Raw genomic sequence first — 27,093 nt, 5'->3', positions numbered from 1 at the left:
TAGCTCGGGTCCGCAGCTGTGCCCTCCCATCTGAGTTAGTAAATAGGGCACGTGGATCGGACCCAGTGGTCTTTGGCTCTGACGCTCTGGGAAGGTCGCACGTGGTTCATATTCTTCCTCTTGCTTCTGATGTTTTGCCACCAGGACTCTTAATGCTGTCACCACTCTTGGGTTCCACCTCTGCTTCTGTCACTGCTTGTCTTATCACACCCCTGGTAGTGTCTCCTCACCCCTGGCTGTCCGGGTCCACAAAGTGGGGCCCTGCGGTTCACGTTTGGAGTCTAACGCTGTAGTCTCACACTTTCACTTTTAAGAGGCATTCCACTGAGGAACTTGGAGCAGGTGTCTAGGGGACCAGGTGGAAGGTGTCTTAGGTTCAGGGCGGGGTCACACTGGAGGGCTTTCCTCACTTCAGCTGATTCGTCCTCTGAGCGAAGGCTCACGTATTTCCAGCGCCTCTGCCCGGGCTGAGTTTCCTATCTTACTAGAGCCTCCCTCCCTCCTTCATCTCTCGCCTCTAATCTCAGTGTCCTTCTCAGGCAGCTTAGGTGGTTTCATGGAAAAAGCAGTCTGCGCTGAAATTTCAGAAATCCTGGTTAACTAGACAGGCAAGTTTATATCTCCCCCCTTGCCTGTGTGTCTCTGTTTTACTAGCAATTAGATTAGAAGGTCTTCCAGATCAGGAGTTGGGGTTTATTAGAGGCCCAAACTCCTTGAGTGAGGCCCCCCACCAGAGCCCAGCATAGTTCCTTATGAAAGCGAGGCTCCTTCAATGTATCTTTTTTTTTTAAAATAAATTTATCTATCTATCTAGTTATTTATTTATTTTTGGCTACTTTGGGTCTTCGTTGCTGCATGCGGGCTTCTCTTGTTGCGGAGCATGGGCTCTAGGCGTGCGGGGTTCAGTAGTTGTGGCACGCGGGCTCAGTATTTGTGGCGCACGGGCTTAGTTGCTCCGCGGCATGTGGGATCTTCCCAGCCCAGGGCTCGAACCCGTGTCCCCTGCATTGGCAGGCGGACTCTTGACCACTGCGCCACCAGAGAAGTCCCCTTCAATGTATCTTGCTTGATGAAAGGATTCCTCACCCACAAACCTGTACCCCTTTCTCATCCATCTTGCAAATATTGGTGCGATGATAACAAAACCAATAGAAGAATAAGGTACAGCAAATTCATTGCTACTACTGAGAAAACTACATGTTGCATCCATTCATTTTGGCTTGCTTGAACTGGTTGTATAAGTTAGAGAAATGGACCACAGAAGAGGGGAATTAGAGCCAAGAGCCAGAAGGACGAACGGCTGCCAGGATTACTTTGCTTTAGAAAAGAAAGAAAGAAAGAAAAAGCCATATCTAGAAAATTGAAAGGGAATGGGCAAACCAGAGTCAGTAGGTTGATTAGACTGGAGGAAATTCTTTCCTCCCTCTCACTGAGCTTCAGGGGCGTCTGTGAGGTCACAGAGAGATTCCCAGTTTTGTGGGGGACGTTTGGGTATGTCACCCCTCCGTTCTGTCGGCCGTGACTTGGATCCACTCCTCCCGCTGGGCCACTGCCTGGACCAGGTGTCTCCGTTTGTCTAAGGAGGTGTGTGCTGGTTGAAAGGAGAAGTCTTGCCATCACCATCCATGGTAGGCAACCAGAGCAAACCTCTCTCTGCCTGTTAGCTATGGAGTTAGATTTTATGAGGCGAGGAAATGGGGGAGGAAAAAGGAATGTTTTGGTGGAAGGATGTTTGAGAGATCAAAGCCTTAATTACTTGAAATTAATAGTTGAAGAAATGGAATCCCGCAGAGCTAGTGAGCACAGAACCAGGATGGAGACCCAGGCCTTTTGATTTCAACGAATCTTCCTTATAAGGAGCAGTGCCTCTTCTTTTCTGGCCTCCTGGGCAGGTGCTCGGGCCCCACCCCACTCTGCCTACTGGGCATAGGATTCCTGGGAGAGAGGTGAAGGGTGTCTCAGACCTTGCAGTCAGATCTCACCCCAGAGGAGCAGATTTTAGTGGACCTTCCATCAGTCTATTCCATCCATGGCCATAGCTCTGGGAGTTCTCTTTCTCATTAATATATTCATCAGAAGTTTATTGAGTGTCTGCTGTGTGCCAGGTACTGCAAAGACGGCTCTCTTTCTTGTTCATTCAAGAAATAAAAGATGGAAACCACATCTCTTTCTTTTCTGCTGACTTGCCGTGCTTGTGCATGTGGGGTTTATGTTGAGAGGATTCTGTGGCCAAGCTTCCCTCCTCTGAGAGGCAGTGCCTTGAGCAAGTGTCCCATTTGCCATCCCCCCAGCAGGGGAGCTGAGGAGGCAGAGAACTATGAACTGGGCAGTAGGAGACCTGTGCTCGGACTCCCAGCTTAGCTAGTAAGTCACCGCTTGACTTTGGACAACCTTTTCAGTTCCTTGCCTGTGTTTCCTCTTTTTGAGGTGAGGGTGTTAAGTTTCTGTGAACTCTGAGTTCTTTGGAGCTCAGACTTCCAGCAGTTACTGGATGCGCCTGTCTCAAAGGCACAAAATTGATCAGATCATTAACCCAGATGGCTGATTTGTCTCACAAAAAGGTACAAGAGAATAGAATTGTCTTTTACTGTCTTTGCATCCCTTCACTTTCTGCCTTTGAACTTAAGTTTCAAAAGCCTCACTGAGATGGTCCTTGCATTCAGAAAGTGGACATCCTGAACCCCCAGGGCTCTGTGCTGCCTTCAGATAAAGATGCAACAACCAAGCCGGCTGTCCCGGGAGGGGTTTGCACCCAGTGTGGCTACTTCCCAGCTTCCCTAGAGGGAGGGACCTCAGCCATCTCTCCGAGGGACACTTACTGGGGATGGGAGGGCAGGCTGTGGCCATGGAAACCTGACAGGCTTACCTGGTCCACGAGGGATGGAACTTTGACCTTGGCCTAATTAACTGTGCTTCACCCAGGGAGCTACCAGGCCAGTGACACTTAAAAAAACAACAGGATTTAGCACCTGCTTCTCCTTTATGGACCCTCCCCTGACACACACACAGTGAGGGTGCATAGAAACAACGGCTCCCCATCTGTTTCTTGCCTTTAATTCCCGGGAAGTCAAAAGTTATTTATTTATGATTGCACAACAGTGTGAATGTGTTTAATGCCAATGAACTGTATACTTAAAAATGGTTAAAATGTTAAATTTTATGTTATATATAATTTACCATAATAAAAAAATAATTTATTGATGGAGGGGGCGGAGAGGAAACAAATTTATCCTGGGACTGCAAAATGAGGAGAGATTTTGCAAAATGCTCCATGCCTTACACATCTAAATGGTGCTTTTATGGTTCAAAAAGATCTTCAGAGTCCCGGTCAGTAATTGCCTTCAGCATATTCATACCCCTCCCTTTGTGTGCCAGTGTCTCCAAGCATTACCATTAAAGGGCCTTTTGTAGCCGCATAGCACAGGGGGATCAGCTCGGTGCTTTGTGTTCACCTAGAGGGTTGGGATAGGGAGGGTGGGAGGGAGACGCAAGAGGGAGGACATGGGGATGTATGTATATGTATAGCTGATTCACTTTGTTATACCGCAGAAACTAACACACCATTGTAAAACAATTATACTTCAATAAAGATGTTAAAAGAAAAAGGGCCTTTTGTATTTCATTATTTGTTTACGATCTATTTCCTTCTCCCTTGAAGACAGTGTCTGGCGGCTGGGGTTGAATAAATGTTTTTATGTATAATAAATGAGTGACCACATTAGCAATGTGAATCTTCAGCTCCAGTTGCTTGTCCGCAAAGAGAATTTTCTAACCACATACACTGAAGTAACCCCACCTCCACTTGTCACTCTTTTTTTTTTTTACTCGAAGTATTGTTGATTTACAGTGCTGTCTTAGTTTCAGGTGTACAGCAAAGTGATTCATTTAAACATACATATACTTACGTATGTATTTATTCTTTTTTCAGATTCCTTTCCCTTATAGGTTATTATAAAATATTGAGTAGAGTTCCCTGGGATATATAGTAGGCCCTTGTTGGTTATCTATTTTATATATAGTAGTATGTAATGTTAATCCCAAACTCCTAATTTATCCCTCCCTCCAACCTTTCCCCTTTGGTAACCATAAGTTTGTTTTCTAAGTCTGTGAGTCTGTTTCTGTTTTTGTAAATAAGTTCATTTGCATTGTTGTTTTAGATTCTGCATGCATGTGATATTTGTCTTTCTCTGTCTAACTTACCTCACTTAGTATGATAATATCTAGGTCCATCCGTGTTGCTGCAAATGGCATTATTTCATTCTTTTTTATGGCTGAGTAGTATTACATTGTATATAAATACCACATCTTCTTTATCCATTCTTCTGTCGATGGACATTTAGGCACATCTTGGCTATTGTAAATAGTGCTGCAGTGAACACTGGGGTGCATTGTCACTCCTTCCTTCATAACTTTTAGCCCTTTATGAAATGACTTTATTCATAGCCTTGTGTGTTCACATGTATATGTTTTTCTCTTCCTGTTATAAAACAAGACCAAGAAGAATGGAGATGTTGTAGGTCTTGCTCTCCTAAGCATCTGTTTGTTGAATGAATAAATGAATCTCCAATGTGTGTTGAACTTTTGGAAATAGCAGGACTCGTTCAGAATCAGTTTTGGAGCACAAAGTGAGTAAGATTAATACTGTCATTGGGGAGGCACAAAACAAAGTAAAAGCAGTGGAGAAATTGGAGTAAAGGCTCTGATTTTTCACATGTGACTCAAACTGGTTTCAAGGTAGTTTCCAACAAAAATATTCAGTAATATTTGAGCAATGCCTTTATGGTTGAATTCTGTGTCACTTTGAGTTGGATACTTCATCATGTTCATTTGCTAGTGTACATTTGTCATGGTTTTTAGAAATTGCAGTAAAATGTATATACAGTGAAATGCACTCATCTTAGGTATACAATTCAAGGAGTTTTAACAAATGAATGTACCACATGTGCCTAATACTCAAGTCAAGATATAGAATATTTCCTGTGCTCCAGAAAGTTCCCTATCACCTTCTTCCATATAATTCCCACTCCCAAAAAACACCTACTGTTCTAATTTAGATCACCATGGATTGATTAGTTTGTCTGCTCTTCAACTTTATATAAATGGAATTATGCGTGTCTGTTGTGTTTGGTTTCTCTTATTCAACATAATGTTTTTTAGGTTCACCCATGATGTTGCTTATAACTGTAGTTCATTCCATTTTATCGCCAACTAATATTCCATTACATGAATATCCACAGTTTGTTGATACTCTATTGATGTACATTTTGACGGGTTCCAGTTTTGGGCTATTAAGAATGCTTTGATAAGTATTCTCATAAAGTATTCTTATAGACACAGGTTTTCATTGATCTTGAGGAAATACTTAGGAGTGTGGGGATATTTCTGGATCATAGGTCATGTGTATCTTAAAAGAAACTTCCAGTAATGTAAGAGAGTTACAATTAGCCATATCCAGTCATTTTTAAATTTAGCTATTCTGGTGGGTGTATAATAGTATCTCATGTCTTTTTTTTAAGTATCATTTACATTAAGTAAAATTCACCCATTGAGTGTAGTTCAGCAGACTTTTTGACAAATGCATGCAATTGTGAAACACCACCCCAATCCAGAGATAGGACAATTCTGTCAGCCCCCCAGAATTCTCCTGTGTCCCTTTGTAGTCAAATCCGCGCCACCCTCAACCTTGATCTATTTTCTTTCCCTATTTTGTGCCTTTGCCTAGTCCTGGCTTACCAAGAAGTGTATGCAGTGTATTTTTAAAAAATTTTGTCATTGTCATAAATGATATAGTTTTAAAAGTGAAGTCATTTCTATAAAGTTTATAATGAAAAACAACAGTCCTTTTGCAATTCCTCTTGGTTTCTGATTCCATTTTCAGCTCCTTCAGCCAATTTTGTGATATATGCCTTTTTCGTTTCTAAATAACATGCCTCTATTACTTGCTATTTCCATTTTTATTTTTATTTATTCACTGCTCTTTATGGAAGGTAAGGATTTTCTTCTCTTATACTCCTCACCAAGCACACATATACATATTTGTCCCTAATGGAGCTCTCCCAATATAGATATTTCATAATTTTTTTGTTTTTTTAAAAATAGTTATTATTTAGATTATTGTGCCCATGGGGTATAAGCAAGCAGAACCTATCCATGTACCTTGATAACATTTCCTTTCTTGAATAATAGGTTTTTCTAGAGGTGTTATTTCTTTTTTCTCGGTTCTCTGGGGACCTACCTCTATTTCATAGCCAGACTTTCTGACAAAATCATTTGCCTCCCTCTAATATGTTCAGACAAATGAGATAATTTCACAGTTCCGTTTTTTTCCTTGGATTTGTTCCTCATGGAATCCTCTGTCCTCTGGCTTCAGTTTGGTCTGGATGCTGTCTGGGCCAGTTCCAGGGCTTCTTTCTGAGATCTCCATCAGCTGTATCAGGGCCAGAAAAATAGAAACTAAATAGGTATTTCAGCAGAGCTAGGGCTAATATGCATGTGTGTATAAATATAGATTAACACCTCTATGAATTTTGACCTCTGTACGCATTTTGAAAGTCATGAGTACATGGGGATACCTTCAATTCCAACTCAGCGTCACAGAGTTCATTCCAGTTTTTTTCTCTTTCTGTACTTGTAACTCCCTTCTGTGACAGCAGGAAGCCTGGCTTCCACTACTTCTAATATGTTTGCATACTTGATCAATTCCCCCGCATGTAACCCCTCCCCATCTTCATTACCACCTTCTCCCACGTGGATGGCTTCCTCACCTCTGATAACCCGTGGCAGCCCACCCCCGCCCCAAGTCCTGTGTGGATGGCCTTCTCCTCACACCACTCAGGCTCTAATGCCCCATGTGAGCCCCACACGCCCACATGGATGCATACCTTGTTCTGCTTGGGCTCTGACAGCCCATGCCAGCCTGGTCCCGTGTGGAGCCTCCCACCCACACCTTTGCAGATGCCTAAGTTGCCCCATCCCACCGAATAGCTCAGGGCTCACTTGTTCAGGATGGGAAGCAGAAGACCAAATAGGTCTCCTGACTCTTGTCTCCTATTCCCCAGTGTTTTTCTTTTTTCAGTCTTCTCCTACCAAAGAAGAATACTGTCCACTCATTTGCTTACACCCAAGACCTAAGTACCCTTGAGTATTTGCCTTTCCTCCCCCAGTTAATGGCTAGTCCCAGCTAAATCGTGAGCAACTCTTATCGATTCAAAATAGGTCCTCCATCTTTTCATCTCTCCCCGTTTTCGTTGTACCTGCCAGTCTCCTCACTGGTGTCCTTTCTCCACTGTGTCTCACCTCGACAATCCATTCTTTTTTTTTTTTTTTTTTTAAAGGATTTTCTTATTTATTTATTTATTTATTTTTGGCTGTGTTGGGTCTTCGGTTCGTGCGAGGGCTTTCTCCAGTTGCGGCAAGCGGGGGCCACTCTTCATCGCGGTGCGGGGACCGCTCTTCATCGCGGTGCGCGGGCCTTTCTCTATCGCGGCCCCTCCCGTCGCGGGGCACAGGCTCCAGACGCGCAGGCTCAGCAGCTGTGGCTCACGGGCCCAGCTGCTCCGTGGCATGTGGGATCTTCCCAGACCAGGGCTCGAACCCGTGTCCCCTGCATTAGCAGGCAGATTCTCAACCACTGCGCCACCAGGGAAGCCCCGACAATCCATTCTTATAGAGCAGCCAGCGTGATCTTTTAAAAGCGTGAGGCATGATGTCATTTAGAACCTTCCACGGGATTCCCCTTGTGCTTAGGCTAAAACCCCAGTTCCTCCATGGTCCATGATACCTATGTGTGTGGTGCACGGTAGCAACACCAGGGGAACTTTTTAGAAGCATGGGCCCCACCTGAGTCCAGTTAAATCAGAGTATTTGGGGATGTGGCCCAGGCATGGGTATTTTGAGTCTAATAGGCAGTCAGGGCCCAGAATCATGCCTCCCTCTGACCACCTTCTTGTTGCTGTCTCCTCTTTCGTGACTGGTTCCATTTAGCTTCTCACAGTGGCCTTTCCTTGGTCACCTTATGTGACATCATGTCCCATGTTTACTAAGCATTTTCTGCCATGTGCTCTCCTTGAGTGCTTCTTCCTAGCACTGTCATTCTCTGAGATCATCATCTATCTATCTATATATGTATGTATTTTACATTAGAGTGTAATCTTCATGATGACTCTTGCTCTCCACTGCATCGTGGTATCTAAACTAGTGCTTGACAAATATTTGTTGAATGGTTGCATGTAGAGGGGGCGAGGAGCTGAGTAAGGGACCTGTCCTGTGGGAGCCAGAAAGTGGGCAGTGGCCAGAGATGCATCTGGACATGTGAGGTGAAATGGAGCAGGTGATGGAGTCTTGGCTGATGGAGGTGATCTGAGAAACGAGATAAAGTAAGCGACTTTGACAGTGGAATTAGGGACTCTCTGATATTTTTAAATTGGAGAGGCCAGATTTTTATTCTGGAATGGGGCAGTCCCAGGAAAACAGAAATGACTTTTCCTGAACCAAAGAGCAACCCTTAGTGTAGAATCACTTTTGATGTTCCACATGGTTGCTGGAAGCTTACTTTTTTGAGACGGTCATTTCACCTAATTATAAGTGAGACTAGTCGTCTGGACTCACCATCCCCCCACCATTTCCTTCAGTTTCTAACTTAAGAAAGCATCTGAGATTCTGACCAGTTCACACAACTCATTGATTATAGCTGCTTGTTGATATGCATTCAGTAGCATACCATATTTAACTGTAATTATCTTGCTTTAAATGTTGGGATTAATTGGAAAATCATGTTCTTGCTTGTATCACAACCCCGGTTGGTAATGTGGAAATGAGCAAACCTACTCTTGGACTATTACTAATCCCTTGCATTTAAGCTATTGAATTTATGGAGTCCTGACAGTCTATGATGAAAACTCCAGAAATAGACAGTGTTCTGCTACTACCTAATGCCAAGGAACGTGAGCATTCACTTTTGTAAAATTCAGCGTGGTAATTTTGAGCCTTTAGATAGGGGTTATGCACACACCACAATTCTAGAGAAGACTTTGAGGTAAAAAATAGGAGGTAAAAAAAAAAAAAAGTTTTCAAAAACGACAGATTTCGGAAGTATAATTCTGTGATGGATAGCTGTGCAAAAACATTATTGACAAAAGTACAGATAAATTCCCCTCTGAAAGTGGACCCAGTCTGTGTTGTAACATCTTGGGTTTATAGGACATAGAGAGATGAAAACTGCTTGAAAGAGACTAAAGTCTTGTTTCTCAGCTTGCCTCCCCCTTCCCAGCCCAGGATGGAGTTGAAGCCATTTATTCACGCAAAAGTCATTTTCCTTTTTTTTAATAAGTTTATTTTATTTTATTTTATTTTTTTGGCTGTGTTGGGTCTCCATTGCGGTGCGCGGGCTTTCTCTAGTTGCGGTGCGCGGGCTTCTCATTGCCGTGGCTTCTCTTGTTGCAGAGCACGGGCTCTAGGCACGTGGGCTTCAGTAGTTGCGGCTTGCGGGCTCAGTAGTTGTGGCTCGCGGGCTCTAGAGTGCAGGCTCAGTACCTGTGTCGCACGGGCTTAGCTGCTCCGCGGCATGTGGGATCTTCCCGGACCAGGGCTCGGACCCGTGTCCCCTGCATTGGCAGGCGGATTCTTAACCACTGCACCACCAGGGAAGTCCCGCAAAAGTCATTTTCACATGTTAGCAGAACCAAGCAAGTGTGTATAGATGGGTGAAGACTCTTGAGGCCTGGGAGAATTGTTTGGTGTGGGTATAACTGGATCTTGCGTGCATTTTGGCATCTTAAATTGGGAGCAGTGTTTTCCTGTTCAGATATCTTTTTGTCAACCATGGGCCTTGATGCAAACCTATAACCAGTTCACAGCATAATACCCCATTCTAACTGGTAAAAAATAGCAAAATCCTTAACATGTGTGAATACTGACAGTTTAAAATTTGTGAAAATATTAATAAATCCATGCTCAAAGAAGGTAAATTCAACTCTCTGCTTTAACATATCCAAAATAGATTGCATGTCCAGTGTTGGATGATTTTATATAGAACAAATTACAAGAGAGTTCTAGAATGCTATTAACAGCTGCCTGAAATATTTTTTTAATTTATTTTTTTACTGAAGTGTAGTTGATTTACAATGTTGTGTTAGCTTCTGGTCTACAGCACAGTGATTCAGTTATATATGTTCTTTTTTGTATTCTTTTCCATTATAGTTTATTACAGGATATCGGATATAGTTCCCTGTGCTATACAGTAGGACCTTGTTGTTTATCCATTCTATATATATAGTAGTTTGCATCTGCTAATCCCAAACTCCCAATCTGTCACCCCCCCATCCCCCTCCCCCTTGTCAACCACAAGTCTGCTCTCTATGTCTGTGAGTCTGTTTCTGTTTTGTAGATAGGTTTATTTGTGTCGTATTTTAGATTCTGCATATAACTTAGTATGATCATCTTTAGGTCCATCCATGTTACTGCATTATGGCTGAGTAGTAGTCCACTGTATATATGTACCACATTTTCTTTATCCATTCATTTGTTGGTGGACATTTAGGTTGTTTCCATGTCTTGGCTATTGTAAGTAGTGCTGCTATGAACATTGGAGTGTGTGTATATTTTCCAGTTATATAATAGTTCTGTCCAGAAATATGATGCCTAAAGTTTTCTTTTTTTAATTTTATTTATTTATTGATTGATTTATTTATGGCTGTGTTGGGTCTTCGCCTCTGTGCAAGGGCCTTCTCTTGTTGCGGCAAGTGGGGGCCACTCTTGATCGCGGTGCGCGGGCCTCTCACTATTGCGGCCTCTCTTGTTGCGGAGCACAGGCTCCAGACGCGCAGGCTCAGTAGCTGTGGCTCACGGGCCTAGTTGCTCCGCGGCATGTGGGATCTTCTCAGACCAGGGCTCGAACCCGTGTCCCCTGCATTGGCAGGCAGATTCTCAACCACTGCACCACCAGGGAAGCCCCGATGCCTAAAGTTTTCAGTACAGACTGCGTCTGCTCACTGTGTGTGTATGCCTACTTTACACATCTGGACCACGGACAACAGCGTTTACTTAAGCAAGATGACCACACTGATGCCTCATGGGCATGGGGAGTGAGGAAAGTTATTACAGTGAATTACCTATAGTAGCTGTTCAATAAATATTTTGTATACAGTATCTGTTTATGGACAGATTAGATTGTATACTCCCTTTATAAGATAGAGGGTGGGAAAACGTCCATAGGAATATGTGTATTGATCGGAATTTTTAAAAGGAAGTTAAAGACTTTACTTAAAGCCTCATTAAGCAAACACATAAAATCTTTTCATTGTAGGGGGTATTGTAGCATTGCCAAGAATTGTTTAAAATGTTGTTTCATTATTTATTTCAGTTTGTTTTTAGGTGTAAATATTTATATATATAAGGTTTGCTACTCCAATTTAAAATTGTTCCAGAATATTGGTTCTTAACCTGGGAACTTGGGGAGGAGGGAAGTGGGAGTAGGAGAGAAAGCGAGAATATATAAAAATTATTTTTAAATATCTATTTTAATAGTATAATCTATTGTAATAGTATAAGTTGACTTTCAGAATGTATATGAATGGATGAGAGTTCATATTCATTTATACAACAACATTCATTGAATGCTGGGAGGTATTAAGGTGTTGAGAGGTTGGGCTGCCTTTTGTCTTGTTTTTTTTTGTTGCTCTATCCTTTCTCCAAAGGAGTAGGGACGAGGCATGGTTCTAAGTGAATTTTAAATCCTTTAGTTATCAAGAGAATAAAGCTCTGAAATAGATCTAGATTTTTATTGCATAATAAACCAGAATGCTCATATTGTCTGCTAAATGTCTCCTGGATTCCATCCCAGTATCCTAACAAGATGAGGACGTATATTGCTAATGTCTTTATATTGTCCCAGATAACAAAAGATTTTGTGTTCTCTTCTACCCTGACAGGTTGGTACAGAGGATATACCCTCCAAAATAAATCTAAAAAGGTATGGCTTATTGTTTTAGTTTGAAATCTGTGTGCTAGTTTTGTGTGGTCGTATCTGATTCCATTATCTGCTGTCTGTAGACCTAGTTTGCTTTCTCTTTGACGGCTAGTCTTTAGATTTGAAAGCAAATTCTCTGACCTTGGCCATATTTCCCACCAGCCAACTCAAGGATAAAGGCCGGGGGTGAATTTGACACCCTAGGTAGGGCCTCTGCGGACTTCTTGCTCCTGGTTCCCTCAAGCTGAGCCGCAGGGTCACACAGGGACATTGCTCTGTTTTGCGGGGGGACCCGGGCTTCTCCCTTTATCCTTTAGTTCCAGTGCTGAAATCCCAGAACCAAAGGGTCTCCCCATTTCCACTTGACTCTTTCCTTTATTAAAAAATGGTTAAACCAGAGTAGTAGTTTTCAAACTGAAATCAGTAGAGTGGGTTATAACCAACATTTTCTTAAAAACAACACTGAAAAATAGAAAGAGAATAGAATGCGACGGTAAGTAGTGTTTCAGGAAACTTTTGTGTTAGGTATATATTTTACAGTATTTTATGTATTTTTCATTATATTTTATGATAGTAGTTCTGGGTTGCTGTCTCATCATGGGCAAAGAGTTTGAAAATTACTGACCCTCGTGGGTTCCTTTTGGCAGTGCCAAAGCTGCTAATCATCAAGCTAAAGAAAATCTGTGAGTGAGGTTAATACCCCCTCAGTTTATTTTAGGTCAGGTCAGCGCTTTTCCTGTGACACTGCACGCTGGGACAGCATAGCCTGTCAGCACTTTCTTTTGAAAAGAACAAAGTGGATAGGGTCGTACTATTTCACAGTTAGTTCACATGCAAAATAGTGAATTGGGAGGGGTGAGAGAAACATTTCAGAATTTATCAACAGCTAAGTAAAAAAAACAAAAACAAAAAAACCCCTCACAAATCCACAGGTTTTACTCTTCAAATATGGCACAATACAGAAGTGATGCTAGAACACAGTCTCAAAAGAGCTACGGGCCCAGAAAAACACTTTCCCACAAGGTATAGGGCCATTTAAAACCAGGACTGTCCTGGACTTCCCTGGTGGTCCAGTGGTTAAGGCTCTGTGCCTCCAATGCAGCAGGCTTGGGTTCGATTCCTGGTCAGGGAACTAAGATCCCATGTGCTGCGTGGTACAGCCAAAAAAACCCAAAAAACAGGACTGTCCTACTCAAGCTTTCTATGTTGTTGACTCTCAGGTAACACTCAGTATTTGCACATGTGTGTGTACACACACAGTTTATTAACTCTGACAATTTAATAACCTACCAAAATAAAGGCATATTTGCTTTTAATGCAGGTATCAACTCCCACAATTTTGATCCTTTTATCCCTCCCCAAATCCTGATGCTGAATTTTTCTACCCACAGTGAGATGCTTGTGCCCCATGTCTTCATTTTCAGCTTAATTATAATGAAAATAATTATAAATTATTTGATTAAATGAATAATCTCTTGCTGACTTTAGTTTCCCCAGGCTTTCATATAAGGACCTAAGATAGCAGACGTTGTGGCGTGAATGAGAGCATGATAGGACCAAAGCAGAAGACCTTTTCTCCTGGGATGCTTGTTAACTAGAGAACCTATAGTTTACAGCCCCCTCTGCTTCTTGGTTTGGGTTTAACCGTATAGTGTTTATTTTACTCATAATTATGGAGGTGTAGTTATTTTTCAAAGCATGAATAGAGTGAACAATTTTGAAGTTCTAAATTTCTTCAAGAGCAGCAATACTTATGTCACTTAATTACCAATCCTTTAAAAAAAAAAGTTAATTTGAAAACATAAACAAAAATCCACTCTCAGATAAGATCATATGAACTTTAAGATCAAAGGGAATTTTTTAACTGGTGAATGTGAATTGTGTTGAAACAAGGCCCCAGACCACAGTTTTCCCTTTCAGAGAGTCTACAGTCTGTAAGAATCTTTTCGGAGCATCTCTAAGGCATCCTGTGATACATCAGAATCCAACTGTTGTCTGCTTTGCAAAGTGGGTGGATGGGGTGCTTCACTAAGATCTAAATGACAAGGTCTCGGTGTGTTTTAAATTTTTTTTGAAACCCTTTTAAACTTTCAATCTCACTCTTGAAAAGAATTATTTCAGTAAGAGCTTTTCTTAGTTCTTGGTAACTAAACTTTGTAATTCAGTGAAATAATAGTACAAACAAGGGCCATGCATTTTCTTGTTGACTTATAAGTTGAAATATCTTTCTAGTAGAGAGATCCAGGAAAAGCAGGGAATTCCAAGTCAGCTGTCATGAATTATGCTCAACTTTGACACCCCTTCATTAGGGAATCCAGCCTAGTTGAAATGGTATTCCTAATGCTATTTCCTTGTTTGCCAGTCTTTAGGGGAAGAGCTATTTGAAAAGCCTATTGTTTTAATGGAAATTTTTGGTGTTATTTACAAGCAGACCTAACCGGTTAGAGTGGTGATAAAACATGCTAGTGGCTTTACAAATGGAAGAAGCCAAGAGCTTTGCAGAAACTGATTATTGATCCTGGCAGGATTATGGAATTATGGATAAGGGCAATATCTGGAAAATCATTAGTTCATTTTTTTTTTCCCCCTCAAGTGGGTAGGTTGCATTGAGAAAGCACAAGCAAAACTGAGAGATAGGCTGTAAATCAGAAATGTATTACCTAGGTTTATTCTGGCTTTCTGTGTGTCAGAATGGTGCAGGAAAAGGCCTACAGCCTCAGATTTACCAGAGCAATTAAATGGCTGTAAGTGGACATATGTTATCATGGAAAGATGATGCCTGCAAGTAACAGAGTGAAAATACAACAAAATAGATACTCTCTTAATATGAAAATCATCATGTCTGTATACCCAATATAAATTATCTGCTTATGATCTGCTTAGACATCACAAAATAAGCCACTTGTATTACGAATGTTTCTATTTTGGATTTCTCCCAGTTATTAGGAGACCAGTCATCAGATTATAGATGTATGAAACAGTTAATTGGTCCTTTATCTTCTTGATTTGAAAAACCTTCTGCCAGGATAGTCCATGGGACCAGCAGTGTTACATCTTATTTTAACCTGCAAATATGGCTCCTGATAACTGCTACTTTGAGTGGTTTCAACGCTCCCCCTTTTTATGAGTTCCGGACAACTTTTTTATTGTAGTAAAATATACTTGATAAAAAAATTACTACTTGAACTCTTCTAAAATGTACGGTTCAGGGGTATTAAGTACATTCGCATTGTTGTGCAACCATACCACGATCCAACTCTAGAACTTTTTCATTATCCCAAACTGAAACTCTGTATGCATTAAACACAAACTTCCCCTTCCTCCCTCCTCCAGCCCCTGTTAACCCCCGTTCTACTTCTGTCCCTATGAATTTGACTACATACACTTGTATGATCTCATACAAGTGAGATCAGACAGTAATTGTCCTTCTGTGTCTGGCTTATTTCACTCAGCATCCCGTCACCAAGGTGAGTGCTGGGCAGCCAAGCCTGGTTCTCCACAAAGATCGTCGTCAACAAAACATTTACCTCAACCTAGCGGATAGAAGAAACACCCAAGGTTTCTTAGGCATCCTAAGGACAGATCTGGAGCTTCAGAACCCCGTTCATCTGGCCCAAAAGGAATTACACACACATTGAATTTTTGTTTGTATTTAACTCTTTGATGGGTTTTCCAAAATCACTGCAAATCCTGTCCCTATAATGAAAGAGGTCGGTGTTACCTTGTCTCTGTGTGTGTTCTGGGTCTTCATCAGTAACAAGATTGGGATAATGCTTTCTCACTCATATGCCCCACACCTGCCCGTTTCTCAGAGCGAGGAAGGGTGGGTATGTCTGTACTTTTTTTTGGCTCTTCCTGCCTGGCGGGAAAGGATGGCCATTTTGCTTCTGACTCAAGCAGTGGCGGGATCCACCTTGTCATCACCAATGCTGGGAGCAGCGTAGCCTCAAATTTTCTTGCTGTTTCCTGTTTTATTGGCAAAGGATTAAAAGAGAGAAAGGAGAGAATTGCTCAGATAAACATAGCACATAAAACTAGACGCAAGACCAACCCGGGTTGAAATGCACTCGTTTTCTGGCTCTGAATGGATTAAGGATCACTGGGTACACACGCATCTCTGACCCAGTCTCCCAGGGAGCGAGCTATCCCTCTCCCATCCTTGTGGCCAGTCTCCCCTGACACTGGGTGTCCACGTGGTCGCACTTCTACAGCCTCAGGGCTATGAGCAGTTGAGCCAATGGGGCCTGTTGAACAGCTTCTTCTGCTTCTCCTGGTCTGGCCTGAAAAGTACCATACAACAGGGACCAGCAGTGCTTTTCTAGATGGCAGTGTCTCTGTTTATTGATGGGCATATCATGTGGTTGAATAACAGAAGCTTTTGGCTTTTAAGAAAACTCACATCCGTGGCTTGCTTCCCGTTGGTTAGATCTAATCTTCAGTTCTGCAGTTTCTACCCACCACTTTCCAGTGTTTCTCTTAGGTCTTTCTGGGCTTAGTTTTCCCACAGGCAATGTCACAATACTGACGACGAATTGCCTCTTAGGGACATAGAATGGAGAGCAACTTGAGACTGAAAAGTGCTAAAAATAACCAGATAATGAGTCCTAATTGATTCCATGCATTTTGTTTAAGTGAAAGTGCTGAGGGGAATGACTCTAGAAAATCACTATAATTTTACGGGCCACTAAGTACATAGCCCTCCATCTCACTAATTATATGAAACCCTTTAAGGGAAGCATATCATGGCATGTAGGACCTGGAGGGGTTTTAGGATCTCACTATTAAATACTTTACCATTATGGCAGCTCTGAGCTGACCCGGGCATGTGTGCCTGGTCATTTACAGAGCATTTATTTTATGCTCGCTGAACCCAAGGATTAATTTATACCTTTTCAGTGTTGCAGCCTTGCTTTCATTTAGGTAGGCAGGTGATGTAATTGATGTCCCGCAACCTTGACTGCAAACTGTAGCTGTTGTCCAGGGGTCCTTTCCCCTCCCCCACGCATCCTTGCTGCTGTCTGTGCTCTTTACTTTGGGCTGAGAGTTTTACGGCCACATAACCCAAGTTCTTCTCTCCGTAGGGTATTTTCCCTGAAACGTATATCCATTTGAAAGAGGCCACTGTGGAAGACCGTGGGTAAGTTCTAACGTAGGAAGACTCCTAACAGGTGAGGAAGATGTAAAATATCCTTATAGATTTTATGAAGTCAGAAAATATCATTTTGTGCATTATTGTCTCAGCTCATCAATTCCACTTCTCGGATGAAAGGGAAATGAATGAAAACTTTTTCCTGACATCCTTCCTTCTTCTGTCTTCTTTTTTGATACTTATTCCTTCCCCAGAACAGTAAAGACAGATAATGAACGGAGAGGGCCTTTACTTTCCTCTTGCACTGGCTGCTCACTGATAGCGTGCACGTGTGTGTGTGTGTGTGCGTGCGTGTGTGTGTATGCGCGCGCGTGCGCACATTAGCGTGCACGCACATGAATATTTGGTGCTCTTTGGCCCTTAAGACCTGAGAGCTGCCTGTTTGGGAACCTTGGGGGATGATAGGTGAGCATACAACACCCTGCACTATTCAGCTCTGAACCTTGGACAAGTCAGTGTACCTGGGGCTTTCCCCCTGCAAATCAGAGAAAACAAATCTGTCCCCACGTAGGTCATGAACTTGATATGAAATTATGAACTAACTAATGTGTGTGAATGCGCTCTGCAGAGAAAATCCACTTAGCTGGTGAGCCAGCGGGCAGGAGAGTTAAGGAGGGAATAAAGAGAGCCTGGAGAAGGAATCCCAGGGCCGTTAGAGAGTGTGGAGTGGGTCACAGAGGCACTCTGGCTAACAGCTGCAGAGATCATTCTCAGCCGTCAGTTCTGCACCCTCGTTTTATAGACGGAGATGGAGACGTGCCCAAATTCACACATAATCAGGGCTGAAAAGCAGGTGTCTTGCCCTCCTGGAGAATCTTCTTTCTCATTCCTAGGCAGCCTCCAGGGTCACTTACAGCCACGTTGGTGGAAGGGCAGGGTTGGGGGCATATTCCCACCAACTAGTGTTGCCAGGTAAAATGCAGGATGCCCAGTTAAATTTGAAATTCAGATAACAAGTAATTTTTTACATGCATGTCTCAGGTATTTCCTGAGACATACTTATGCTTAAAAATTATTTTAATCTATCTGAAATCCAAACCTAACGGGGTGTCTTGTATTCTTATTTACGCCTAGCAATCCCACCACTAATCCCCATTTGTTTGCTTGCTTTCGCTCTCTCCTTTTCTCCTTTTGCTAATCATAAAAATACCAGACGGGATTTATGTGCATGAGTGTCGGGTTTGCCTTGTTAAAAGTCTGCTGTAAGTGAGGATTTGGGTATACGTACGTTTTCTGTGCAGTGAGACAGCAGATGAGAAGCAAACCTAGTACCACTGCAAAAGAGGGTCCCACCTCAGTCCCACAGCAGGTCCTGTGTGAGGCTCCAAGCCCCAGGACCCTTGTGCCATGAACACTTCTCCACCCACCCACCCTCCCTAATGAAATGGCTGCTTGGCAGAACCAGCGAAAGTACTGGATTTGGGCTTCCATCCCTGGCAATTGCTGCAGCCAGCCTGGTCGGTATTTGAGGCTCCTGTAAAGATCCAGAATGGGGAGATAGAGGCTGGGCTCTATACCCATTCATTTCGAGAATCGTGGTGTGTTAAGCTCTTTCTCTTTTCTCAGCTGCTTGATGTGATAAAAATTCTCTACCCAAACCTTCCCTAAATGGACAAGGTTGTTTTTGGTTGAAGCCCAACCAGCCCATTCCCATCTTTGAGTTGTGGGGATCAGGACCTCCATCAAGAAAAGCCACGGTGATCCACCCAGAGTGAAGGGAGCATCTGTCTGTTCTCTTTAGGCAGCACGAGACTGTGATTCCCGGGGAGCTCCCACTGGTACAGGAGCTCACCTCGACACTGCGGGAATGGGCGGTCATCTGGCGCAAGCTCTATGTGGTGAGTTTGCCCCTGGTGCTTGGAGCCTGTGGCAGTATTCCTGGGCCCTCAGCCCGTCTGTTCTGCTGCAAGGGATCGGCCACTCATTAGCTCTCTGTGTGGGGTGGGTGTATCTTACCTGGGCGGCGCAATGGCTGATAAACAGCAGATTCCCATTTTCACCACATAGAGCGGTTGATGATGTGGGTGGTGGAGGAGGTGGGCATAATCATTAGGTCAGTATTTTCCCAGCTGACATGCTGATTGTAAAGTTATAAGAATAATAAGAACTGCAAACACATCGTCCCTACTAAGTGCCAGGAACTATTAATCCTCATAACACTCCTATAAGGTAGCTGTAATTATTACCAGTTTATCAATGGGGAAATTGAGGGACATGCTCTTAGCCTCTGTGTGTATCCCAGTGAATAGACATTTGTCACTGTTTCAGTGCTCAGCCCCATGAGGGCTCCTATGAGGGTGCACTCTCTACCTTCTGTGTACCTTGCCGATGCTGAAACATGAATCACATTAAACCATGCTCTGAAGAGTCTTCTTTTTGAGGCCAACTCATAGTACTGTTTCTCACAACAATGGTTTGACCTTAGGATGCTAATAAGATATGCCAGGTCAGTGGGAAGTGACACAGGAACCAGCACATTCTCTCCCTGATAAACCATAATCACAAGTTTTGTGTGTGGGTTTGCAATCAAGGCAAGGTAAATCTAGCACTTCATAATATTATCAGGCTGAGAACACCTGGGACAGCCACCTTGCAGGAGACCCAGAACTCTGAGTCTGGCGGCAGCAAGCCTGCACCCGTGTCCACTTTAGGAAGCTCCTTTCTCAAACACTGGAACGCACAGACACTGTTTTCTAAAGTTTCCTCTTTCCTGGAGACCTTGTGGGTAGGCATCATTAGGTCTTGCCTTCTGTAGGCATCTTCCAGGCTTCCATGGCTGACTAAGAATGCCTATGAATGTACTGATATATTCCCTGGCCCAATGTGTGAATGAGATCAGTCAGGACTCGACTCAATGCCTGGGAGCCAGTCTCTTTCCTTATGTGGCTTAGTTCATCTAAGTTTTTTTCAGTCATATATTGATTCTACATTTTAACTCTCAAAAGCCAATCTTACTAAGTAACTGGGAGCACCTCACTCTAGACCCTCATACTAAAAACAGGAATCAAAACTCATTCTAGCATAACTTCTAGCAGTTAGTATAAGATATTTCATTTCCCAGGGCTTTGGTTTCCCAGGGTGGAGCACAGCAATGGAAATCACCAACCCCTTCTGTGGAAAAGCACGTGATTTTTCTCTGCCTGCCCATCCTTCAAGGCCCCACTGAAGTCCTTTTTTCTTCATAATGCATCTCTAAACACACCAATCCATAATGTTTCCTTCTGGACTATGGGAGCACTTCCATCTGGCCCCTGAGGCACAGTGCCTTGTAATGCAAGTGATCTTTTGATCTCTTTATGTTTCATCGAGGAGAGAGCTAACCTGTAAATTCTTAAATCACGAGCTCGGGGAGAGATGCTGTTTTAAGCCCTTTGGCCTACATCGATCTTCTTGTCCTTCTATTGAAAGCACTCTCTGGTTCCGGTTAATTGATTGGTTAGTGGTGGATGTAACAAGGTTGATGGATGGGTTAGTTCCTTAACATAGTCTCTCTGGAAATTGGCGAGTGGTGAAAAATATATTAGCTAATAAGTACTGGGAAATGAGGTTCTTATAGCTATAATCTACAAGAGTGGAGAGTATGAATGAGCTAGACTTTTCTTCTTGCTAAAACACAACTCTTGTGCTTAGCTCATGATCTGTGTCTAGTACGTGTCCACAGATAACTGTGCCAAGTCTGCTATTGACTAGGAATGAGAAATAAGTGAGCCAGAGAGGAAGAAATATGATTCATGTATTTGGGCTTCCAAAATCTTTTAAGCTCTGGTTGAGGATTTCCTATGTGGAAGGTCCACTATTTAATAGCAGAATTGAGTTCTAAGTTAAAAAAAAAAAAAAAAAGAAAGAAAATTCCACCCTCCTCTCGGAGGGGGGCAGCACATTTCCCATCTTAATCTTGACGTCTCATAAAATAATTGTTTTATTATTGTGAGTTATTTTTTAGATGTCTTATAGCTGCTATTGGTTAATTAAAAGGCATTCATTGTGGTGATCTTAATCAGTTGATGGGGCTGAGAATCTGCTCCTGCTTTTGATAGCATGCTCACCCATTCAGAAATGATCCATTTCAAATGGAAATCTTGGCTTTCTTCATTTTTTTCCCTGTCCCTTCCTAAAGCATTGACAGTTCACTTCAGGCAGAATTTCTGAAATGCTTTCTCAAAAATCTGTATGTCAAAGTAGCCAGCCTTGGGGCTTCCCTGGTGGTCCAGTGGGTAAGACTCTACGCTCCCAATCCAGGGGGGCCCAGGTTCGATCCTTGGTCGGGGAACTAGATCCCACATGCCGCAACTAAGAGCCTACGTGCCGCAAATAAACATGCTGCAATGAAGATCCTGCATGCTGCAACTAAGACCTGGCGCAGCCTAGATAAATAAATAAATATATATTAAAAAAAGTAGCAAGCCTTAAATATGATTCACTGGGAAAAAAGTTAAGGGAACCCAGATCTGTAGGTTTCAATCACCCCCCCACCCCGAGACATGCGCACGTACACACACACAGACACACACACTTTTTTTAAAAAAAATAAATTTATTTATTTTTGACTGCACTGGGTCTTTGTTGCTGCGCGCGGGCTTTCTCTAGTTGTGGCGAGTGGGGGCTACTCTTCGTTACGGTGTGCGGGCTTCTCATTGCGGTGGCTTCTCTTGCTGCGGAGCACAGGTTCTAGGCACACAGGCTTTGGTAGTTGTGGCGCGTAGGCTCAGTAGTTGTGATGCGCGGACTCAGTAGTTGTAGCGCACGGGCTGTAGAGCGCAGGCTCAGTAGTTGTGGCGCACGGGCTGAGTTGCTCTGCGGCATGTGAGATCTTCCCGGACCAGGGCTCGAACCCGTGTCCCCTGCATTAGCAGGCGGATTCTTAACCACTGCGCCACCAGGGAAGCCCCCCACACACATTTTTATCGGTGTTTGCTTTCTGATTCTGTGTGTAAGTTCCTTCAGTCTGTGTAAAGATGAATACAGGTTTGCCTAATCTACATCAGTACTTTTATCTCTCATGCATTTTCTCCCACAGATTATGAAACCAGGCATTGTGTTTGGTGTCTTTAAAGACATCTTAGAGCCTCCGCCTTTCTCTACAGCACATTTCTTAGTTCTCTTCTTTTCAGTCTCAGTTCATGAGAAATTTAGGAGGTAGGTACAGAGTCTTAAGTGAGAGGAAAATGCAATCCACTAACCAGGTTAAGCCCAGCCATGTAGACACAGGTCATTATTCTAGAAGGGAAAGATATTTGTATAGCTGTGATTTCTTTTCAGCAGTCATACCGTAAGCTTGTGAAATTACCATAAATATGTTTTAAAGTGGGGATATGGCGGCCATGCCAAGGAGAGAGGAACCCACCCATCCAGAGTAGAAAGAAGAAATGGTAATTCCTGCACGTTCCTTTTTTCTCTTTGTTATATTAGTATTATTTATGAATTTATTATCTTTCCTGTATGCTTTGGAGAAGAAGCAAGCTGTAGGGGACAGACAGGGGACTAGAAATTAGGAGGCATGGTTTCTCACCCAGGCCCTGCCCTAACTGACTCTGGTTTTGGACGAAGTGCTTGAAGTCTCCAAGTGTCTGCTGGATTTTGCCCATCTGTTAAAATGATGTAAAATCTGCCTTGTTTACTCCATAGAGTTGTGAGGGTATAAAAAGAAATCATCGTGCAGGCAGACCATCAAGGACTCTGCAAACGTGAGCATGAGAGTCTTGATGTCTTAGCTGGAAACAGTCGCGGCCCTGGACGTCCTCCCTCGGGGCAGCCTGGCTCACCGCCGTCCCTCTGACCCGACTGGGAGACTCTGAAGCTCCCTTCCCAGTCCCCCCTTATCCAAGGTCACTTCCTTTGTCTTGTGTTGTGGTCTTAGGCGGAGCGGCCTTGAGCACTCAGTAGTTAGTCTGTGTGTTTCTCCCCATAGATAGTGAGCCTCCTTAGCTTAGGTTCCAGTCCAAGAGGCAGGGATCGTTCCAGAAAGGAAAAGGGAAGCACGCCGGTGCTGCGTGCAACTGCACCGCAGTTTCTGACAAGCTTTGCCTGCACTGCTGATCCTCCATTGGAACCTATTTACCGGGCATTTTCAGTGCTTGATCCGGAAAGGAGGGAACACTGTGAAGGAGGACGTGGGTGCCTGGTGAAATGGCAAAACTGGGGGCATTGGGGTCAGACAGGCGGCTGGTTCTTTTTTTTTTTTTAATCAGTCATCAATTTTATACACATCACTTTATACATGTCAATCCCAATCGCCCAATTCAAGGCGGCTGATTCTTAAATTCTGACTTGCTGGGAATTCCCTGGCGGTTCAGAGGTTAGGACTCCACGCTTTTACTGCTGAGGGCCCAGGTTCAATCCCTGGTCGGGGAACTAAGATCCCACAGGCTGCGCCGCGTGGCCAAAAAAAAAAAAAAAAAATTCTGACTTGCTCCCTTACTTGGTATGCACTTTTATATTCAGAAAAAAATAAGAAACCCAATAATAGTTAGTGCAAACAAACAAGCAAACCCAAGCAGAAAGAACACAGATTCTGCAGGCAGGGATTTTGGTTCAGGGTGTACCACTAGAGGATTTTACAGCCCAAGACAAGTCCTTTGACCTCCTAAATTTTCCTTTCCTCGGCTTCAGTGGTAATTATATATTACAGATGCCTTGCAGATTTGCTGTAGAATTCAATAAGAATCTGTGTCACATTCCTGGGACAGTGCCTGCACATTGTCGTCAAAATGTGATAGCCCCTGGCTCTCCCCTTACTACACTGCTTCAGGAAAGAGCTGATTCATGTTGAAAAGTGTTAGAAGTAGATCCACATGGAATTTTGCCCTGAGGTAGTTTAAGGGTGTGCCTGCTACCTACGCGGTGGGCTCCCTTCCAACCCTAGAGTCACTTAGCTACGCTAGGTGGATAGTTTTTAAGTATTCCATCCATTCTTTTCTGCTGCCTCTCAGGATCTTGCGGTTTTCCCCAGCCGTGAAAAGTAGATCCAGTGAGCTGAACTTGGCTTCTTTTCCTTCTTCCCTGCCATGCGAGTTGCCTCAGCTAGAAGGGCGGACCCCTATGCATTGATTTCTACACGATGGATGGATGTAATATCTGTTTACCTTTCCAGTGACAACCCAATTATACTTTTTGAATACGTACAAATCTGCACCCCACATCACACTTACCCTGTTTTCTCAACTAAAAATCAGGTCTTGCAAACTGACAAGTTGGAGTATATTTGTGGGGACGTCAGGACAAGACTTTTTGGAAGAGGGACTGTCCCAGGAATTCTGAGGTGTTTGGTCATCATAAACATACTCTCTAATGCCTCACCCTGAGATTAAGTGCTGTTTCTCACCTTCCAGCGGGCGAAATGGTTTGGTGAGGTTTGGTCAGCGAGGCTGTTTTGTTCATACAAGTTCGGCAGACTGAACCTGATCCGATTTTCTTATGGAAAAGAGATTACAGAAGAGCCTGATGGTGGAAGGTAGTTAATACATCTTGTTGAATCAAGTGAACTTAATTGCTAAAATGCAGTTCGTTGAAAGGATTGATCTCCTCTCATTGAAAATTTACGAGCAAAATAGAACCTTGGGCTGGCCTACAGTCCTGTAAAAATCTAGAGCAGAGAAAGTGCCTGTCACCAAGGCGGGGGTGGGGAGACTTGCCGGACACCATGAATTGCCCTTTCATCCCATCTTTGCATATCCAGGCAGATTAAAGCTACTCAAGTCTAATCTTTTTGAACTGGTGGTTATTACTGGCTGCTGGAGCATATGCTCTGAAGTGTAATTAAGCTGATCTCAGGGTTGAAACCGGTGTCTGATCGCTTATTACTAAGGACAGAAAATTCCCATAGAAAGCTTCGTCCTGGTGTCAGGGCATTTCAGCTGTGAGTTGCAAGCCCTGCTTTGGTGCATGTCTCTCACGAGAGGCAGGAGGAGATGGGGCGATGGCCAGAACAGAGCAGAGGTGGCGCTTTGGGTGTTTTTCCAGTTTTGTTTTCCTCTGACTTTGGTGCCTGGCTTCCAGGATTTCCTGCACTACTTCCAGAGGCAAAAACTGTCTTTTACTGGAATCTTTTCTTTAAAAATCAAGCTTTTGCTAGTCAGGCCAAGCCTTTAGCTGACAGAGAGCAAAAACACTAGGATGGATGGGAAGAGAGGCAGGCCCCCTGTGGATTCATGTCCTCCCAGAACTAAGGGTCAGCGCAGGACAGGGCACAGAAAGACCAAGAGACCAACCATCCTGGTTCCCGGGAGGTCCAGATACTCGGAAAAGACACGAGATTCATTGCGAAAAGCTATATACGGGGGAAATTTGATATAGAGCCACCCCACTGTGTGAGTACATCAGGACTGAGATGGTCCAAGTCAGATATATTTAATCAGGAAGTTGCTTGGAGGAGTAATTGAATTTACTGTCTCAGCCATAGACTTGAAGACGCTTATCCTTGGGAATGGATCTTATTGCTGGTCCCCTGATTTTACAGATGGGCATATCCCAGAGGGAGTAATTTGCTCAAAGTCACTTAGCAAGTTAGTGATGGAATTAGAGATAGAGACCGAGTCCCCTGTACTTTCAGCAAAGAAGGTTTACCATGGAAGAGGAGAGGCTGGTGAACAGAGGAAATATTGATTCTTTTGCAGAGGGAGAGGTGAGGTGGAGGACCAGAGAAAGAGCCTTTTGACTCTGGTCTGCATTCTTTGGGAAAGAAAGTGAAGAATAGAATCGAGGTCTTCTGACACCCAGTGGGCTGGTGCCGCTGTCCCAGTGGCCCTCAGAATTTCTCAATTACTCAAAGCATGGCTTCTGTATTTCTGCCACTATTGAAGATAAAGCTGTTTCTTTTTTTTCCTTTCCCTTTTTTCTTCTCTTTAGAAATTCTTTAAAAAAAAAAAAGACCCAGAATAGAAACGTAAAAAGTGAGACCTCAAAGATCGTCAGGTAGAAAAGAGGGATACATTCTAAGCAAATGCAGGCGTATCCTTACTGTCTAGTTAGAAGAATATTTAGATTTCTCTATTTTGTGTAGCTATTCCTCAAACCGAAACCAGAGTGTTATTTTAAGTTCAAGCAGTCACAGTTTGTGTTTCGGTCGCTCCTGTGTCCCAGGCTTATTCTGCCGAGAGGAGCAAAGAAATTATTAAATACATTCCTTGCTCTCCTGAATTCTGTGACCATGGCTGCTAGTATAAAAAGACTGAGATTAATGAAGGCTAGAGACAGGAGAAAAGGCACTCTGTAATGGGCAGGCTTGGGTGTAACAAGGAGGAAAGATGGAGACCTGAGTCCTTGGCTCCTGGTGTTAATGGGGAGAGCTTGATTTTCTCCTCACCTGTCCTCATTTGCTTCCCCAGGAATCCAAAAAGTGTCAGGGGCCAGCTACTGCATGGAACATCCCTGGAGAACAATCTTAGGAATGTGGCAACAAAACCTGTTTCCTTAAAGTAAATGGGAAAGTTGCTTCCTCTGGTGTGTTCCCGCGTGTCTACTCACAATTAATTTGGCAAAGTGAACCAGAAAAGAATGGCCATCTTCATCCTTCTTGGGGGGGAACTCTTGGCAAAACAGGCTGATATGGACAGGCAATAATTAAATTGCTTTGGATAGTGTCTAATATAATTGAGACCAAGAACTTGTGAATATATGCCCCAAACAAAGCGCTGTCTCATAGAGGATCCCCTGAGTCTCGGAGCCCTTTCTTTACCATATTATGAGACCTAATATCTTAATTAAAATGAGAAAAACATTGGAAAAAAAAACTAACTAGGAGTAGAAAAATAGGTTGCAAGAAGAAAAAAAGATCCCTTTCTGCCTGGGAGCTTTGAAAGGCAAAATTTTATGGGCTTAATTTCTCAGAAAGACAATGAGTTGGAAACATTTTTTATGGAATTGAATGAAAAAAAAACAGGGTCGTTTTACCTTTGCTTTTAAAAGTCTCATTTATGTTTTTCTAAAGACTGGCTGATGAGAAAGAGGCAATTCAGAAAACGCTAAAAGCATAAAATGTAGG

The 27,093-nt window shown here is 43.2% G+C and overlaps 1 protein-coding gene across 1 annotated transcript in view; it reads left to right on the top strand.

Moving 5' to 3' along the window:
* Positions 1 to 27,093, top strand: part of DOCK5 (dedicator of cytokinesis 5) — a 210,948-nt gene that overhangs the window by 73,629 nt on the left and 110,226 nt on the right. The window contains exons 3-6 of the mRNA XM_057548308.1: positions 11,928 to 11,968; positions 17,047 to 17,102; positions 18,856 to 18,952; positions 22,132 to 22,250. Coding sequence (XP_057404291.1) covers positions 11,928 to 11,968; positions 17,047 to 17,102; positions 18,856 to 18,952; positions 22,132 to 22,250 — 313 coding nt within the window. The remainder of the gene's footprint in view (positions 1 to 11,927; positions 11,969 to 17,046; positions 17,103 to 18,855; positions 18,953 to 22,131; positions 22,251 to 27,093) is intronic.

Source organism: Balaenoptera acutorostrata, chromosome 6, assembly GCF_949987535.1.
Source record: "Balaenoptera acutorostrata chromosome 6, mBalAcu1.1, whole genome shotgun sequence".
In the NCBI taxonomy this organism is placed as follows: domain Eukaryota; kingdom Metazoa; phylum Chordata; class Mammalia; order Artiodactyla; family Balaenopteridae; genus Balaenoptera; species Balaenoptera acutorostrata.
The sequence above is the reverse complement of the archived record's forward strand: the minus strand, read 5'-3'. Positions and strand labels throughout refer to the sequence as shown.